At 32.9% G+C, this 12,413-nt stretch overlaps 1 protein-coding gene across 2 annotated transcripts; it reads left to right on the forward strand.

The window, feature by feature from the left end:
- The first annotated feature begins 8,094 nt into the window (after positions 1-8,094).
- Positions 8,095-10,104, forward strand: LOC106367297 (zinc finger protein CONSTANS-LIKE 15). 2 transcript variants are annotated; one of them, XM_048740127.1, is made up of 5 exons: positions 8,095-8,304; positions 8,391-9,129; positions 9,202-9,369; positions 9,460-9,695; positions 9,781-10,104. In XM_048740127.1, exons 2-5 carry the CDS (start codon positions 8,425-8,427, stop codon positions 9,881-9,883), a joined length of 1,212 nt encoding a protein of 403 aa, XP_048596084.1. In that variant the 5' UTR covers positions 8,095-8,304; positions 8,391-8,424; the 3' UTR covers positions 9,884-10,104. The 2 variants fall into 2 exon arrangements, with proteins under 2 accessions (XP_048596084.1, XP_013662492.1); XM_013807038.3 differs by having other exon boundaries at positions 8,101-9,129.
- The last annotated feature ends 2,309 nt before the right edge of the window (positions 10,105-12,413 follow it).

A 12,413-nucleotide genomic window follows, 5' to 3' on the forward strand; every position in this document is an offset into this window, starting at 1 on the left:
ATAGATCAGTACCTGCCATGAGTTAGCACACAAAGATATATGACTATTGGACTAAATGATATACAATAGTTGTGTTGTAAATAATAGTGTGTTATTAAGGATTATATATAATAACAATAAGTTGTGTTGCATTGTGGATTGTAATGAAGACTTTGCATTTATTAGAAAGATATGATTTTTGTTTCCTTTGATATCCTCAGATTCTTGCACTAGTAAGTGAATGTGTTATATTTTAGGCATGATAAGATTAATTGTTGGATATTTCATAATATTAGAACATTCTGAATCTTTTACTATTTTTAAACTAATATTTGTTAAAGTTCTGACATATACTGATTAATATATAATAAAAATGTAGAAATTTATCTTAAGAATATCAAAGCTATTTATATATCTACACATATAATCACTAAAACTGTCAACTTTCTCCAGCTTTCTTCCACGTTGGCTTCTATATGTTGAACATGTGCCCTTTATAACACTTAGTTATTCATCTCCTAGTGAATATTTCAATAATTAATAAATAAAATTTTAATTTTTTTTCATAATTTATAAACATTATTAATGGTAAATAATCTACCAAGGAATCTCTTATTTATTTGATTTAGATTATTTAGTAACACAAAACAAAACCAAAGTTCAATTTTTGTAATTCAATTTCCGGGGTTTGAAGTTTTCCTAACTAATACAATCAACTTGGTATTCTTAAAATATATATAAAAAATTTGTTAATCAACTTATCACTAATTGGTTTGAGGTTTGACGTTTTTAGTTATATATGTGGGTTTTAGGTTTGACCTTTTTAATCTACTTAGTATAGTTAATATATAGTTTATACATGTTCGAGAAATGAGGTTGCTAAGATCCTTCAATCAGCCAAGCAAAATAAGTTCGAATTAAATTACCTAAATTTTGTACAACCAAAAATCCAATAACATCGCCATGAGTCTCAAACTGTGATTACGGTGTGACAAATGAGTGAAATTTGGGAGACCAAGAGTAAATCCATTCACTGCTGCATAGACCAGCGTCGTTGTCGCAATTTTTTTTATCAACTATTTATTATTTATAGTCATTAATTGCGATATATATGTTAATCATATTAGAAAGTTTCATAGCTTTTATTGAAAGAAAGAATACACTTTTTTTTTATATTTTGGGTTAATATAATGTCCTCTAGTAATTGGATGTAGACCAATATTTTTCAATTGATTCTTAAGTTGCCACGTAACCTAACTTTTTAATTAGTACAAACTTAAGATTACAACTTTTTTAATGATCCTCAATTAATATATAGGGGATTTTCCAGGATCCAAAATCTTAACAGGCAATGTCACTTATTAGTACAAACTCACAAATTGATACAATTGTTTCACTTAAATTTTTTATATAATTGTTTATATTTCAAAACTTTGATTTACCTTTTCTTTTCTCATAAATACTAAATACATATTTTGATGGATAAAATGTCAAATATATTTTTGTTTTAATTGGGATTTATTTAGCTCTCTTTACGAAAGCACAAATTTTTTAACACCTTTTTATTATTATTGTTTTTTTTCATCAACATAAACAAATTCATGAAGACTCCGCAAACCAAATCGGTAACTCTGCATTCATGTGAACAACAAAAGACGGTTGTTTCCACTCTCCACTCTCTACCTTAATTAGATTAGAAATATCATCTTAAGGCTAAATGGCTTTATTTATAACTTTTGAATTACAACATGAGCTTTGGAAACATAATTCAAATAGAAAACAACAACATTAAATGAAGCAGCGAATAGGAATGTATTTATACAAAAGAAAACATGAATTGCTTGAAATTAAGTCTTAAGTGAAAGACATCCCACCAAAACACAATAGTATCACCTGTCCTGAAATGTTTTCCTTGGAGTACCGTATTCCATCCATGAAATTTGAAATCTTTATCTCCATCTTTTCTTATGATATGAGTAGTTGTAATCTTAGTATCATAATCAAAAACATCCATAAGAATTGCCTCGTTGTGTTGTATCAATCCTGTGACATCCTTGCTAGGAAGATAAATAAATACATTTGCTTCTAGTAACTCTTTCGACATCGTTATCGTATTACTTAAACCTATCTCTGATTCTGTCAACGTAATGAAGATGTTCCTTTCGCTCTTTGGGTCGAACGGGGCATCTGGATATAGATCAGTACCTGCCATGAGTTAGCACACAAAGATATATGACTATTGGACTAAATGATATACAATAGTTGTGTTGTAAATAATAGTGTGTTATTAAGGATTATATATAATAACAATAAGTTGTGTTGCATTGTGGATTGTAATGAAGACTTTGCATTTATTAGAAAGATATGATTTTTGTTTCCTTTGATATCCTCAGATTCTTGCACTAGTAAGTGAATGTGTTATATTTTAGGCATGATAAGATTAATTGTTGGATATTTCATAATATTAGAACATTCTGAATCTTTTACTATTTTTAAACTAATATTTGTTAAAGTTCTGACATATACTGATTAATATATAATAAAAATGTAGAAATTTATCTTAAGAATATCAAAGCTATTTATATATCTACACATATAATCACTAAAACTGTCAACTTTCTCCAGCTTTCTTCCACGTTGGCTTCTATATGTTGAACATGTGCCCTTTATAACACTTAGTTATTCATCTCCTAGTGAATATTTCAATAATTAATAAATAAAATTTTAATTTTTTTTCATAATTTATAAACATTATTAATGGTAAATAATCTACCAAGGAATCTCTTATTTATTTGATTTAGATTATTTAGTAACACAAAACAAAACCAAAGTTCAATTTTTGTAATTCAATTTCCGGGGTTTGAAGTTTTCCTAACTAATACAATCAACTTGGTATTCTTAAAATATATATAAAAAATTTGTTAATCAACTTATCACTAATTGGTTTGAGGTTTGACGTTTTTAGTTATATATGTGGGTTTTAGGTTTGACCTTTTTAATCTACTTAGTATAGTTAATATATAGTTTATACATGTTCGAGAAATGAGGTTTCTAAGATCCTTCAATCAGCCAAGCAAAATAAGTTCGAATTAAATTACCTAAATTTTGTACAACCAAAAATCCAATAACATCGCCATGAGTCTCAAACTGTGATTACGGTGTGACAAATGAGTGAAATTTGGGAGACCAAGAGTAAATCCATTCACTGCTGCATAGACCAGCGTCGTTGTCGCAATTTTTTTTATCAACTATTTATTATTTATAGTCATTAATTGCGATATATATGTTAATCATATTAGAAAGTTTCATAGCTTTTATTGAAAGAAAGAATACACTTTTTTTTATATTTTGGGTTAATATAATGTCCTCTAGTAATTGGATGTAGACCAATATTTTTCAATTGATTCTTAAGTTGCCACGTAACCTAACTTTTTAATTAGTACAAACTTAAGATTACAACTTTTTTAATGATCCTCAATTAATATATAGGGGATTTTCCAGGATCCAAAATCTTAACAGGCAATGTCACTTATTAGTACAAACTCACAAATTGATACAATTGTTTCACTTAAATTTTTTATACAATTGTTTATATTTCAAAACTTTGATTTACCTTTTCTTTTCTCATAAATACTAAATACATATTTTGATGGATAAAATGTCAAATATATTTTTGTTTTAATTGGGATTTATTTAGCTCTCTTTACGAAAGCACAAATTTTTTAACACCTTTTTATTATTATTGTTTTTTTTCATCAACATAAACAAATTCATGAAGACTCCGCAAACCAAATCGGTAACTCTGCATTCATGTGAACAACAAAAGACGGTTGTTTCCACTCTCCACTCTCTACCTTAATTAGATTAGAAATATCATCTTAAGGCTAAATGGCTTTATTTATAACTTTTGAATTACAACATGAGCTTTGGAAACATAATTCAAATAGAAAACAACAACATTAAATGAAGCAGCGAATAGGAATGTATTTATACAAAAGAAAACATGAATTGCTTGAAATTAAGTCTTAAGTGAAAGACATCCCACCAAAACACAATAGTATCACCTGTCCTGAAATGTTTTCCTTGGAGTACCGTATTCCATCCATGAAATTTGAAATCTTTATCTCCATCTTTTCTTATGATATGAGTAGTTGTAATCTTAGTATCATAATCAAAAACATCCATAAGAATTGCCTCGTTGTGTTGTATCAATCCTGTGACATCCTTGCTAGGAAGATAAATAAATACATTTGCTTCTAGTAACTCTTTCGACATCGTTATCGTATTACTTAAACCTATCTCTGATTCTGTCAACGTAATGAAGATGTTCCTTTCGCTCTTTGGGTCGAACGGGGCATCTGGATATAGATCAGTACCTGCCATGAGTTAGCACACAAAGATATATGACTATTGGACTAAATGATATACAATAGTTGTGTTGTAAATAATAGTGTGTTATTAAGGATTATATATAATAACAATAAGTTGTGTTGCATTGTGGATTGTAATGAAGACTTTGCATTTATTAGAAAGATATGATTTTTGTTTCCTTTGATATCCTCAGATTCTTGCACTAGTAAGTGAATGTGTTATATTTTAGGCATGATAAGATTAATTGTTGGATATTTCATAATATTAGAACATTCTGAATCTTTTACTATTTTTAAACTAATATTTGTTAAAGTTCTGACATATACTGATTAATATATAATAAAAATGTAGAAATTTATCTTAAGAATATCAAAGCTATTTATATATCTACACATATAATCACTAAAACTGTCAACTTTCTCCAGCTTTCTTCCACGTTGGCTTCTATATGTTGAACATGTGCCCTTTATAACACTTAGTTATTCATCTCCTAGTGAATATTTCAATAATTAATAAATAAAATTTTAATTTTTTTTCATAATTTATAAACATTATTAATGGTAAATAATCTACCAAGGAATCTCTTATTTATTTGATTTAGATTATTTAGTAACACAAAACAAAACCAAAGTTCAATTTTTGTAATTCAATTTCCGGGGTTTGAAGTTTTCCTAACTAATACAATCAACTTGGTATTCTTAAAATATATATAAAAAATTTGTTAATCAACTTATCACTAATTGGTTTGAGGTTTGACGTTTTTAGTTATATATGTGGGTTTTAGGTTTGACCTTTTTAATATACTTAGTATAGTTAATATATAGTTTATACATGTTCGAGAAATGAGGTTGCTAAGATCCTTCAATCAGCCAAGTAAAATAAGTTCGAATTAAATTACCTAAATTTTGTACAACCAAAAATCCAATAACATCGCCATGAGTCTCAATCTGTGACTATGGTGTGACAAATGAGTGAAATTTGGGGGACCAGCGTCGTCGTAAATCCATTCACTGCTGCATAGACTCTTGGTTGTATATATTTGTAATACTGAAGAAAGTTTACTCCAAAGTTTTAAACGAGTGTATTCAGTTTGTAAAATATATATAAACTATCATTGATGTAGATATAAATGAGAAATTAGACTTATAGCCTTCAAACACACTATTTAAAATTGGGATATGATTCACAGTCTGTATGGACTAGGTTACACCATTTTAAATAGCGTGTTTGAAGTCTATACCAACAGAAAAAAAAAAAGCCATGCGTCTAGGGTATATTTCAGAGAGGCACACAAGGTGTGTGGTGTCATCGCACCATAAAAAAATTGTAGATCTGTGGTGATAATGTTCTATGAATATTGCAGGTGTTTGTAGATAGCAATGTTATGTTGCTGTCGGTTGATAGTCAATGCATGTGAGCTTGACACATGTCATACTCATACTGTAGTACAGACGAGAACAACGACTTAGGGTCACCGGTGGACAAGCCAGGACGTGGCTCCTGAGCTGAATAATCATTTTGAATATTTTATTTAAGATGAGAAAAGACTTCCTTATTCTTATAAGAAAAAAAAAAGAGATTGTTTGGAGATCCTAGAATTAGGGTTTAGCAATCAGTGTGCGCCTAAGGTATATTTTAAAGAGGCACACAAGGTGTGTGGTGTCATCCCATGTTTGTAGTCAATGCATGTGGGTTTGATACGTATCTCATAACTTATCCATTTAGAAAAAAATGGTAGGCATCGAAGTGTTGGATATCATAGCAATTGTAATCTCGTGGATTTGCTTCAGGGCTACGCTCAACAGATCTCCTTCTCTCCCGAGCTCTATCTCTCTCATCCTCCCTATCGTCGCGCCTCGATGACAGGTGGTGATCTGAATCGCGACGCTTTGAATCTCCATTGCGATGGCGGCGTCCGGCTTCGCGTTCCGGCGAACGATCCGCACTCGAATCACGATCGCGATAGTCCCTGGTGCTCCTGTATCTCTCCTTATCCATGGCGATTTAGGGTTTCTTCCTCACACCCCTTCTAGTCTTTTATTATAACCGAAACCCCCACAACCGGAATAAACCCGCGAGTCGTGTAAAAGCAGAAATCGATAAGACTCTGGAATCGATTCAAGTATCAATCTGTCGCTGACCACTACTCAAGCTTGCAATATGGGCCCAAACCCATTTCTAATTCCTCTTTGAAGTTATCGTTGTATGGGCCTATTTGGGCTTTAAAATCGTTTTTTTTCTCTTTGTTAGAAAATGAAGCTATTTACGCTCGAAATCGAAATGGTACATGATAATCTCATTTTTGATGTAAGAAAAAAACATGTAGTCATGTATGGATATTTTTCTTTGTCAACGTCACTTTTGTTTGCACATTTCATGGATTGGATATCTTGAAAATATCTTACGAATTATGACATGTGCCTTTATTTAGCACATATACATCACTCTTTTGTCACGAACGGCCCTACAGAGAAGATGATAGTTATCTCCTCCTTGAATATTGTATTTTTGTTGGACCAGTCACCGATATGTATAGGAATATATGATTATGTATGCTATAGTTATGTTGAAGATTGAAATGTTTGTAAAGAGGAAAAAGATGATTCAACACATTACTACTAGTCATGTGTATTTTTCTATCAACACATAAGTAAGTCATGTGGATTTTATCAAGTCCCTTTTATTAAGATCCAAAACCCGAACCAATAAAGAAAAAAAAATCCGAACAAAACCAATTTAACACTGAAACCCAAACAAACTTAAAACTGATAGGGATCAACCCAAATTCGAACTGAACTTATGCCGATTTTTAAATGATTCAAAACTTCACTAACCAAAAGATCGATCTGGATTCTATAGAAGTCGATTTAAACCCAATACTTATTCTAGGTTGTGTGATTTGAGTAAATGTAACGCATGCTCCACGCCTCCCCGCGTTCAAAAAGTACTTGCCATTTATGGAAAAAGTTAAGTCTAACGGAAACTGCTTTGATCTAAATTTCCGTTTATAACTTGAAAGATTATAAATAAGATATTTAAACAATATAATAAGAAATATATCTATTATTAAAAAAGAAGTACCAACATAAATTGTCCCTTAGTTTTCAAAGTTATTTACATTTAAATGCCACTGAAGTAATAAATTTACTTATTTTTTAACATTTTTGTCTTCTATAGTTTAATTAATGCATTTTCCTAAAATAAATTATAACAAATTATTTTTATTTATTTAAAAAATATTTCTTATAATCTGGGTAAACAATAAATTATACTTAATAATGTCAAAAATATAACAAGATTTTATTATTACCGGGTGGTTATTTTTTATTTTGGTATATTAACTACGTCTAAAAAACATAAAAGTGTTATAAAAATACATAATATAAACCACAAAATTTAAATAATAAATTGAATTATTTAATCGTATAAATCAAATATAAAAATAAATAACCATTTTATTTTACATTAAAATTTTGATCTATAAAAAATATATTTGCACGAACACACGAGTTATATTTTAAAAATAGGATTGTAACAGTTGACGGATCAAAAAATAAAATAAAATTATTCATTATAAATTCTAAAATGATTGTGTTTAGAAAAATATTAAATAATTATTTAATATATATAATTTAAAAACATATATTACCATTTATATAAGATAAATATTTTTTTTTTCGGATGTACGGATCAAGCTCTAGGTAGATCTTTAACAAAAAACCCATAGATAGGATCTATATCAGCAACAGTAGCTCAAGTAAGCCTCACTGTCTAATAATGGCGATTCCCTCTGAACACCGTTAGATCATCTGAACATCTATCGATCTGAATCCATATATCGCAACACAGAGGAATACTTCTCAAAGCCCTACACAGCGTTTACTTTTCTTCTTGTCTTCTTCACTCCAAAGATTTGCAGATAAGTCTGACAAAGTCCCTTCAAAAATGAAAAACGTGAGAAATGGAGCTGTCACGTTCTCCATCTGATCACCATTCCCCACCGCCCAATAAAGTTTCCAACTTTCTTTTTTAAATTCCAGATTTTTGAGCAGCGGGTCTCCATTCCAAAGGAGGATGAGTAGCTCCGAGAGAGTCCCCTGCGATTTCTGCGGCGAGCGAACCGCGGTTCTGTTCTGTAGAGCCGACGCTGCGAAGCTATGTTTGTCTTGTGACCACCACGTGCACAAGGCGAATCTCCTCTCTAGGAAGCACGTGCGGTCTCTTATCTGTGATAGCTGCGGCAACGAGCCGGTCTCTGTACGTTGCTTCACCGACGACCTCGTATTGTGTCAGGAGTGCGATTGGGATGTGCACGGAAGCTGTTCTCATGTCCGCTCCGCCGTTGAAGGATTCTCCGGTTGTCCGTCGGCGTTGGAGCTTGCCGCGTTATTGGGAGTTGATCTGGAAGGGAGGAAAGAAGAGAAGGAAGTGCCGTTGATGATGACGATGGAGAGTTTTGGGATGGAGTTAGATTCATGGGGTTTTGGATCCAACGTGTTACAAGAACTGATCGTACCCGTAACCAACGATACGACGACGTTTAAGAAGCGTAGCTCTAGCTGTGGGAGGTATAAGCAGGTGTTGTGCAAACAGCTTGAGGAGTTGCTCAAGGGTGAAGACAATGATGGTGACGGAGGAGGAGAAGCAAAGGAGGGGATTATGGTTCCGGTGATGCCTGAGAGATTGGGATGGGCAAGAGATGCAGATGATTCAGAGTTTATACACCAGCCTCCAACGACGTCGTTTTCATCTTTGATTAGTGGTTGCCAGAGTACTCAGGTTTGTGTAATCTTTCTCTCTTTTTGATTAGTTTAGGTTTCTCAAGATTGCAGTCACTCTGTGAACTTGCAGATATGGGATTTTAACTTGGGACAGTCGAGAGAACCAGAGGACACTATCCGCACGGAAGCTGCTGCATGTGTAACAAAAGATGCTGCATCATTCAAAGTCAACAGTATTGTTAAGCTCTTGAATGATGCTTGTTCCACTAAGGCAAAACGTGTTAAAGAGATTTTCCAGGTAAGCATTTTAGCTTCAGCTGACCTCATTACGTGTTAGGTCAGATTTATATACCAAACATGTCTAATGCTGATTAGGATTCTTTTGCAGGATGGCTACAAGCGATCAACTTCAGGCCAAGTACCAGCAACGTCTGAGAACAACAATAATCTTCCAATTACCTTTGGTTCCAACACCTCCAATGAGTTATGTTTCACAGAAAACACCGGTGGAACTAGTTGTAATAAGGCCACGAGAGTAGTGGCAATAAAGGCTGATCTGGAGAAACTGGCTCAGAACAGAGGCAATGCAATGCAGCGTTACAAGGAAAAGAGGAAAAATCGGAGGTACATGCTCTGCTTTTTTACTTTTTTTTTTCTCTTCTAAACTATAAGAATCTAACAACATATCTTGGATCTTGGTTGCTAACAGATATGACAAGACTATAAGGTATGAATCGAGGAAAGCAAGAGCTGATACAAGGTTGCGTGTCAAAGGCAGGTTTGTGAAAGCTACTGAAGCTCCTTATCCTTAAAGAAATATCTTCACAATAGGTTTCCTATTAGCTTACACAGTTAGGAGTGTTGTCTTCTACTTTCTCTGCCTCGGATATGTATATAGCTCGGTCTCGTTTCATGTGGCCACACCCTTTTATGTACCTTGGAAACTTATCTTGTAAAAAGAGGATTGTGTCTTAGGCTTGTAAAAGAAAATGATTTGTTGATTGTTTTCTTGTCAATTCACACCATTTGAATTCTCACGTGCGCTATATCATATGACTTGTAAGTTTTGGTTGTGACACTGACAATCTGTGTTGTGGAATAATTTGTGTTCGAATACTGAATTCTCAATCAAGTGCTGAATGACATGGATGAGTCTTATGTTGGCTCCATGTTTAATTTGATGGGAACTTCTAAAAATTGAGTCTGGTCACTTTTGATGACATGCTAGAACTAGAACATCAGGGAATAATATTGTTTGCTAATCTCGTGCAGTTCACGCAAAGTGACTTGTATCATAAAATTAAATCAAATTAACATATCCTAAAAAGGAAAAAGTCAATTTTTGCACGCACATCACGTCTCATAAAATTAATTAAAGGGCAATTGTCAATAATAGCACCTTTGAAGTTTATGTCTTAAAAATAGCATTAGAAGGAGAAAGTCACAAAAATGACATTCATTAAAGGGTAAAATATCCCTAATACCTTTGGTTTAAAATTAAATAAACAAACAAAAATAAATAAAAATAAATAAAATAAAAATTAAAAAAATGAAAAAAAGAATTTTTTTTTATAGTTTCAGATTATATGTTTTCAGATTCGAAATTTTTATAAATTTTTTTTTAATTTTTTTTTTAATTTTTTTTTTTCAAATTTTCTTTTTATAATTTAAAAATACTTTTTGAAACTGTTTTTAAATTTTTTATTTTTTATTTTAGTATTTTTTTTTTTATAAAATTTTAAACTCTAATTCCAAAACCCCACCCCTTAACTCTAAACCCTAAGGTTTGGATTAATTAACCCAAGGGGTATAAGTGTATATTTACCTCTTTAATGAAACCTATTTTTGTGACTTTGAGCCTTGAGTACTACTTTGGGAACATAAACTTGGTTTAGTGCTATTCTAGTTTTTTTCTATTAATTAAATCAAATTAAGATATCCTAAAAAGGAAAAACAAAAAGAGGCGGCACAAAATCCACCACTGACCACTTACATAGACCCTAGCAGACCAAAGAATTCTTGGGCAACACGCAACGCATTACAGGAGTCGCACCTTCAAAACCCTATCCTCGTCTGTGAATCAGACATTGCAGCATCGTCTAACAGAGGCTCTTGATCGGAAAGCACAAATCAATCCGGTGCTATAACAGTGGCGGCAACATGGGAATAAGATCAACCCTTCTCAGGTGAGAGTCATCATCAAAAAGCTTCGTGATCCCGACCAATCTCTCCAAACCCTTCAGGTTTCATTTACTATCCTCTCTGAACATATTCGTTGATTGATGTCATATGGTGATGTTATTATTAGGCGTCAGAGTGGATGCGTAAAGGAAGGATCTGCGGTCCAACTCCAGAAGACTTTGAGAAGATGAGAGAGGTAGGTCTCCGCATGAAAGCTTCACCGTTCAACTCGATGCTCTCTCTTCGTGAGATGGAAGAGAACAACGTGGCTCCCGATAGCCTCATGGTGAACGAAGTCTTGAAGATATATGCGGCAGAGTCAAAGGTAGAGTCTATGGCAAGGTTTATGAGAATGTGGAGTGGAGAAGAAGGGATCAAGCTAGAAAGAGAGACCATGGCTGCAATGGCAAATGCTTACGCTAAAGCCGGATCAACAAAGAAAGCGATAGAGATGTATGGTGGTGTGGCAGCAGGGCCGTCCCATAATTTTGAGTGGCCTAAAGCAAAAAAAACTTTTTGTGGCCTCTTATACAAATACCAACAATAAATAGTAACAAACAACCCATACAAAAGTATATAGAATCATCGAATGGTAAAAAATTAAAACTATGTTGGGAAAAAGGAAGATAGAACTACAATATGCTCAGTTACAAAAAAAAAACTACGATCTTCTAACTCAAATTAAACTATTAAACCATCTGACCTAAACTAATACTCAGTGACATGTGGCCTTAATGTTTTGTTTATATTTTGTGGCCTAAAGCAGATGCTTTAGTTGCTTTATAGCAGGGACGGGCCTGTGTGGCAGAGAGTAAAGGAGAAGTGCACCGTCTTTGGGAAGACGAGTGTAAGAAGAAAGAAAAGTTGGAGGCTGATGAATATCGAAATGTTATTAGTTCTTTGTTGAAGCTGGACGATGTAGAAGGAGCCGAGAAGGTATATGGAGAGTGGGAACCGGATGGACCGAAGCTGGACTTGAGCATACCTGGTTTGCTGATTTCTCGGTTTTGTGCAGAAAGAAACGAATTGAGAGTTGGGGAGTTGATGAGTTCGATTGGAAAGAAGAGAAATGGGATGCACTTAAGGATGGTAAGGGCTTTTATATATAGTCAGGGTCGTGGGATATGTTGCTATTGGTGTATTCATCTTATGTGCCGTGCT

This window comes from Brassica napus, chromosome A9, assembly GCF_020379485.1.
Source record: "Brassica napus cultivar Da-Ae chromosome A9, Da-Ae, whole genome shotgun sequence".
Taxonomy (NCBI): domain Eukaryota; kingdom Viridiplantae; phylum Streptophyta; class Magnoliopsida; order Brassicales; family Brassicaceae; genus Brassica; species Brassica napus.

Coding starts and splice junctions, on each gene's coding strand:
- LOC106367297 (XM_048740127.1), top strand. CDS start 8,425: ATGAGTAGCTCCGAGAGAGTCCCCTGCGATTTCTGCGGCGAGCGAACC. Junction 9,130..9,201: donor GTGGTTGCCAGAGTACTCAG/GTTTGTGTAATC, acceptor GTGAACTTGCAG/ATATGGGATTTTAACTTGGG. Junction 9,370..9,459: donor GTGTTAAAGAGATTTTCCAG/GTAAGCATTTTA, acceptor ATTCTTTTGCAG/GATGGCTACAAGCGATCAAC.